General features: G+C 40.8%; 1 protein-coding gene across 1 annotated transcript in view; it reads left to right on the top strand.

Annotated features, from left to right (window-relative positions):
• The first annotated feature begins 906 nt into the window (after nt 1-906).
• LOC109241928 (HVA22-like protein k) overlaps nt 907-7499 on the top strand; it is an 8865-nt gene continuing 2272 nt past the window's right edge. The window contains exons 1-3 of the mRNA XM_019408757.1: nt 907-1045; nt 6539-6597; nt 6835-6932. Coding sequence (XP_019264302.1) covers nt 1004-1045; nt 6539-6597; nt 6835-6932 — 199 coding nt within the window. The 5' untranslated portion in view covers nt 907-1003. The remainder of the gene's footprint in view (nt 1046-6538; nt 6598-6834; nt 6933-7499) is intronic.

The following is a 7499-nucleotide window of genomic DNA, read 5'->3' as shown; positions in this document are numbered from 1 at the left end:
ATCTCTAGGTTTATTATATTTGATTACGATTTACCCTTTTCCTACTTTTGATTGTTTTTTAGCTTACAAAGTATATTGTTAACTTTTGAGCCAAACAGTTTTGTATCAAAATTCGTAATTAAATCGAGTTCAAAAAATTCTTATGTGACACATGTATCAAACATGTATCACGCATGTATCTCACACACGGGTATACATGGATATACATGTGATACACAATTGATACAAATATGATACATATGTGATACACAAATGATACACAATGTGATACACATATCTTTTTTTTCATATTCAATTTTTACTTCGAATTTTTAATTCAAACCACCTCAAAACTTCACCAAATCGTCCCAAAACCGAGATTCAAGCTCCTTAAGATATACCGAATCTATTCTAATAGCACCCACTCAAAAGAAAGCAAAAATTTGATATTTTTTTTGCTACAAATAGCTAATTGGCTAATATTAATATTTTAGGAATTGGTCAATTTTTATAATAAGCAACTTATAAATGGACATAACTGGTAGTTTCCCAAAAAAGTAATAATAGTATTATGTTCTTTTTGCTTTTGATCATGTGTCAAGTACTATGTAGAACCAAACCACTCGAAGCAAGCCAGTTAATTAATAGTATATTATTTAGAATAAGTTTTCCAGATTAAAATATCTAAATATTATGTATATTAAGATTAAAATATTTGAATATGATTATAGATCTAAATACTGAAATATATTTGGATTTATACGTCTTAATCTTAATACTCAGGTGTGCATTGAGATTTTTATGTCTTAGAATCTTAATCTTAAGAAAAACAAACTGGGCCATATGACAATATTGGTTAAGCAAGAGGTTAGAGCTACAAATTAAGAAAGAAAAAGGGCTGGAGTGAATTTTCGTAGACTGAAGGGGTTATGTGTAGTTCCACAAAAAGTCAATAGATCGCAGTATTGGTACTCAAATTTGCCAGACGATTGCCGGAACTGAAAAAAAGCTCCCCTTTCCGGGAATGGCAGGAATGGCTATGTTTGCCTCAAATCTCTCCAGCGAGGTATAGTCTCTCAATCTCTGAAGTTTTCACACACTCACATATTTAGGATGTGTAGTTGCGTATAGTAACTATCCTTTTTGCTGCCCGTTCTGAGCCGTGCTATATTTCATATATAAATTAGGGTGCTTTTAATCTAACTGGGATTCGTTGCAGGATCATTAGCAATTAAGAGGTTTAGTATATGCTGATGCTTCGATTTATCAGAATATTGAAAGATACCTATCGACTTATCGTCAGTATATTCTCCCAGTTACAAACAACTCTTCTTTTTGTTAATTGTTTGACCAGAAAGTGTTAAGCTTTTTGTTAAACCAATTAATGAGAAGATGAAGGATAACTCTTAGCCAATCATAATTAACTCTAGGTCAAAGCATGCTAAAGACGAGAACAAAATATAATCAAGCTCATAACTCTTTTTAATGTTATAAAGATATCAAATATAAATGACAAGCTTACATTCTCAATGCATTGTTACGTAATGTAAGAGCGAAGAAGAAAAGAGGGGGGGGGGGGGGGGGGGGAGTGCTATTGATAGCTAAGGGATTTGCCTTTATTGATTCAGCAATGATGATTACAAAGATTTGCAACAAGAATCTAGACTTTTACTTTGTGGTTGTCAGAGGTTCTCTTTGTTCTTGTGTCTCCCTTCCTTGGAGGAGGAGAGGCCCCCTTTCTTGTCTTCTTACCTCCTATATATACTATCAGTATTCCCTTTTGTCCATCGGTCCTTAACCGGAATGCCTTCATCCCTTGACCGTCCTTCACGTCGCCTCCCTCAAATATCACAATTTTTACTTCACCCTACATGCTTTTGGGATGGCTCGATCTCGGCAGTGGCCGAGGTCTTTGTTGTTATTACACCCCGTGGGTATGACCACAGCTTAGTCGACCTCTTACCATCTCTGTTAGCGTTAATCCACGTGTGGTCGGATTTTGACCCATACAATTAGTCCCTCCGTCCGTTGGGGTCGCCTGCTGGCAAGCTCGATGGGCGGACCCTGTTGATTCAAAAATCGGGAGAAATCTGAATGCTTTATGCGAGGGTCGAGGACCTCATGGCGAGGCAGCGACGTGACGCTTCGAGGATCGCGTCGGACCGTTATGTCAGTTCAAGATTGAACCGTCACGCCGGTTCAAAATGTCATCAATATTCCCCATGCGTCATTATGGCACACGTTTTCTAGGTGTTGTATCGTTTCCCGTGCCCTTTCCGTTTTCTAACTGGCAGTTCTTGGTTTTCCTGCTCGGGACATTTATATCCCTACAAATAAGGGGGGAACCCTCTCATTTGAAGGTTACGTTTTCCGATTGCTTAAGGGAGAATTTCGCAAATCTTCTCCTCTTTCTTTAATCTTTCATATTTCTACCTCTGCTAAGATTCGTTGTGGCCATCATCTATTTGTTTCATCATCTTCATTTCTTTTGATCAAAGAAAACAAATGGCTAGTTCTTCTTCCCATTCTAACAGAGCTGTAGGTGCTCCGGTGCCGGAGAATGACGTATCCCTACTAGAAGAGGGAGTGGAAGTGGTGGAAGATGAGGGGTTTCCATCAGTGGATGAGGTGGTTCCCCGCCCGGGGAAGGCGAGCACCGATTTCAACAGCCCCGCCGGAGATGAACCGAAGCCCGTTCCTTCCACGATGGATGCTGAGGCGATCACGACGTTTAAAACCAAATGGGGGATTCCCGATCATATTGAAATGGTGCCGGCGGATAAGGATATAGTGCATTTGCACCGCCAGGGATACTGCGCGTTTTACGCGTATCCCTTTGTTACTATGAGGTGTGCCCGGCCCAACTCTCTCCGTACGTGTACAAGCTCTTTCTTATGCTTATCAAGTACGGAGAGCTGGCCGGTCGAGGAATCTCCCTAGGACACATGCTTTACCTCTTTGCCCCCCATTTTCTTCGAGCTACGATGATCCATATGCGTCATCGAGGGACCAAGAGTTTGGTGGTGAAGATGGACGATAAGGCCAACCGCCGCTTTTGGGAGAGCTACTTTTATGTCCGAACAAGGCATATCCTGTCGAACCCTGCAGGGTTTCTTGAGACGTGGAACTTCGCTCGTGAGTTTTCCTGTTTAGTTTATGCAATTTTTCTTAAGACGGTCATCAGTCGTCTCCTATTCACGACTTCACTAAGGAGTTGCTTTTATTTTTGCAGCCGAGAGACTACCTCCCCCGCTGGTCGCCGATATCCGCGAATGGGTCAGGGCAATTCTCCCCGACACGATGAGGATTCGTGAGTGGGCGCCTTTCCATGAGAAGTTTGGGCGCAAGCCTCTTACTGGTGAGTTGGCTCGTCGTAGTTTTGCTTTGCTCTTTGTTTCATAGTTTCTTCAGCTTTGTCATTATATGATCGAATTCCTCCTTATTGACAGGTCGGAGAGGAGTAAGAAGGAGGAGGGCTCCTCCGCTCGCATTCTGTCAACCGGTGCCCTCTGCTCGGCCTGCACCAAAAGCTACTGCTCGGCCTGCGCTCGCAGTCGAAACCGTACGCTTGGAGGTTACTCCTCAATCGGAGACTCCGGTTCCCGCAGTCCGTTCAACGGGCGAATCTTCCCGCGTCGGTAGTGGAGAGGCCCCGTCGAAGAGGCGAAGGGTAGTGTTGGAAGGGGCTTCTTTAGCCGAAGCACCCTCGAGGGGCGACCTTGTTTCGACGGCACCCGAGACCGGTGGTGTGCTAACCTGGATATGGAGGCGACTCCCGTTGCAAGCGTTCAAGAAGCTACTGTGACGGAGGGACGAAGTTCTGAGGCTGCCGGAATGCCTTCATCCCTTGACTGTCCTTCACGTCGCCTCCCTCAAATATCACGATATTTACTTCACCCTATAGGCTTTTGGGATGGCTCGATTTCGGCAGTGGCCGAGGTCTTCGTTGTTATAACACCCCGTGGGTATGACCACGGCTTAGTCGACCTCTTACCATCCCTGGTAGCGCTAATCCACGTGGGGTCGGATTTTGACCCATACATTAATAAATGGCGAATTACAAACAACTCGCCAGCTTGCATGCACATGTGTACCGGATAACTCTGTCTACCAATGCTTGGATAGATGGGAAGAAATTACCTAGTGTTTTTTGAACAAATTTTTTTTAAAATATATGTTAAATAATGATATATTCATTCAAACGGACCAAGAAGGTGCTAAAATCGAGTGTTACAACTTACATACAAAAGTTCTGGCCCAATGTTTCAGATAGGGAGTTTAATCTTCATTCAAAGCATCTCTGATTACTCTTTTTTCCCAAATAAGACATATACTAGAAGTGTTTCAGACGATTCTATTGCTTTCCTGAATTTTCCTCTCCTTTTAGCTAAAGAAAAATTGTCTAATATACTTACACACCACCCATTGTACCCCAGAAAGACTCAGAAATGTACACAAGATCTGAAAAACTAATGGGCAGTGTAAAATTAGGATGATCTACATTTTTGAATTCTCATTTCTATGTAACATCTGCTGCATATTATAAATCCCCCTTTTCTTAAATGTTTTTTTCATTTTAAAGACAGGCATGTTAATGAATTTTTGTGGATGTTTCATCGATTACCTGTCCAACCTAACAATTTTCCTTGAAATACTAGATTGATGGTTTGTGGGATATCAGTCCTTATATTAGGAAAAAGCGGTATCCAGTCCTCCCGGATTAGATTGAATAAGGGAAATAGTGTGTGGATTGAATTTCTATTTCATGTCTGGCATGAAGGATGATGCACCAGAGAAATACAGATTAATTTTTTCATTTCCATATGCCTCTAATTAAATGAAAGAATTTCACTAAAAAGTCAGATGAAGGATCAAAAACACAACAGAAGAATCTCTTATATTAGAGGATTATTTTGACATTTGGCCTTTTAGAGGGATCCCCCACCCACGGTAGATGACAGTGAGGGTTTTCCAGATTGGCCTGGCAAAGGTGGGATTAGAGTAGATAAATCCCAACCAATCGATCTCCAATCCCTCATGCTAAACGACCCTAAAGGTGTCAATATTAGTATAAAATAAATGAATTGATCAGATTGGAAAGGGCAGCAACAACAACAACATACCCAGTATAATCCCACAGGTGAGGTCTAGGGAGGGTAGTGTGTACGCAGACCTTACCCCTACCTGGAGAGGTAGAGAGGCTATTTCCGATAGACCCTTGGCTCAAGAAAAGGTGGAAAGGAAGAAAAGGAAAGAAAAAGAAGAAGAAGAAATTGGGGGAAGAAAGAAAGAAGAGGGAGACAAAAGACGATAAGGAAAAAGAGGAGAAAAAGTAGCATCAAATAGTAACAATTAGGGAGCAACAATTTCCAGTAAAAGGGAGAAAAAGTAGCATCAAATAGTAACAATCGGGGAGCAACAATTTCCAGTAGCAATTTTCAAAACAATGGACGTGGTTGCTAAGTACCAGATATAATAGCAAACTAGAAGAAAGTATCTTTCAACCAACAACAAGAATATTGTTAGTACTACTGGTAAACCTAGGAGAAACTCACAACTACCTGTCAACCCACCACCTTAATCCTCGACCTTCAGACTTTCCTATCGCTAGTCATGTCCTCGGTTAGGTGAAGCACCGACATGTCCTGACTAATCATCTCTCCTCAATACTTCTTTGGCCTACCCCTGCCCTTCCTCAAGCCCGCCATGGTCAACCTCTCACACCTCCTGACCAGGGCATCTATGTCTCTCCTCCTCACATGCCCAAACCGTTGCAGCCTCGATTCCCGCAACTTGTCTTCCACGGATGCCACTCCGACCTTGTCCCTAATAACTTCATTCCTAATCTTGTCTTTCCTGTTATGTCCACACATCCATCTCAACATCCTCATTTCAGCTACGCTTATCTTCTGGACATGGGATTTCTTGACGGGCCAGCACTCAGCTTCATACAACATAGCCGGTCTAACCACCATCCTGTAGAATTTGCCCTTAAGTCTAGGCGGCACATTCTTATCGCATAAAACCCTCGAAGCTAGCCTCCATCTCATCCAATCCGCTCCAATGCGGTGAGTAACATCCTCGTCAATCTCCCAGTTGCCTTGAATTATAGACCCAAGATACTTGAAACTATCTCTTTTGGGAATGACTTGAGTATCAATCTTTACTTCCACTTCTTCTTCATGCCTCTCAGATTGGGAAGGCATTAGAAGCATAAATAGAGTATTGTCATTTTTGTAATGCTTTAATATTCTGAGGAAATATCGTAACAGACAGTAATCTGTTAGATCTTCTTGCTTGTTATGGTTACTTGGCAAGTAGGTAAAATTTGTGAGTATCCTAAACTACTTCCCCCAGTCTTAAAAGTGTTTGAACTGGCCAACCAGTCATGTTCTACAGCCCTGATGTCCGTCTTACAAGTTTTCGTTTTCAAGCTTCACTAAAACTACTCTTCTATTACTGGTCATCCTTGCGCTTATTACTTTCATTTATGTCATGCATCCGGAAGGTGTAGTATTTTTCTTCTTCTCTGGTCTCACATCACTTTCATTTGATGCAGGTTGGGTTAAAATTGCTTCTTAGTCCGCTTAATACTAATGTTGTTGTCCGCACTGCATGGTGAGCTCTTATTCGAGTTTGGAGATTTTCTTTTCATGATCCAATTGACTTTGCCTACAGTCACTTTTAAGTTTTAAGAAGGAATTCTACACTGTTGCTTGGGATGAGCCAGATGCAAAAGTTTCATATCCATTTCAGGATCCTTGTTTCTTATTGATATTCTGAATTCTATGTTTTAGCTGCATTTATTATTTGGCGAAGTGGAAGATTCTAGTTAAACTTTAAAGGTATTTGCAGCTGTTCTGTGGGGATTCTTTTGCCTGTTTATTCTACTTTCAAAGCAATTGAGATGAGGGATCAAAACGAGCAACAGAAATGGCTTCTGTACTGGGCAGGTGATGATGCTTTTCAAAACATTACAAATATTGTTTTGCTTTGAAAATCTTGAAATTCCTTTTTTCTCCACAAGATACTAATTGATATTCTCACCACAAAGTATCTCCGCTAAGAGTTCTATTATATGTCCTTACCAAAAGAAGAGTTTCATATGTACTTCTGTTTTCCGTAATACCGTGTGAAATCATTGCTGGGCGATTAATCTGTAGAGTTCCATTTGAAAAGCAATAAAAAGAAGCTATTGAGTCTACACAACAAGAACTTAAGTTAAATCTTCCTTTAAATCATCTCATTTTTTTAATAATGGCGTTGCTACACTTGTATATCTCAATACTTGCTAAGTCACCTAATCTGATATACAACCTCAGCAGAAATTGGGCTGTCGATACAGATTGGTGTCTGTCTTTTTCTTCCACTTCTGGTTATTGATTCTATGATTGACACTAACTTCATCTTTTTGGAGGCAATTAAGTTATGCATATGCTTCATGATTATATGTTTTATGACATTTTTTGACATAGTAAATAATTCTATAATAGGCATCACTGATTCTTTCACTCCTCCCC

The sequence above is a fragment of the Nicotiana attenuata genome, unplaced genomic scaffold, assembly GCF_001879085.1.
Source record: "Nicotiana attenuata strain UT unplaced genomic scaffold, NIATTr2, whole genome shotgun sequence".
NCBI lineage: Eukaryota > Viridiplantae > Streptophyta > Magnoliopsida > Solanales > Solanaceae > Nicotiana > Nicotiana attenuata.
Note: the sequence above shows the minus strand (reverse complement) of the source record. Positions and strands in the feature narration are given on the sequence as shown.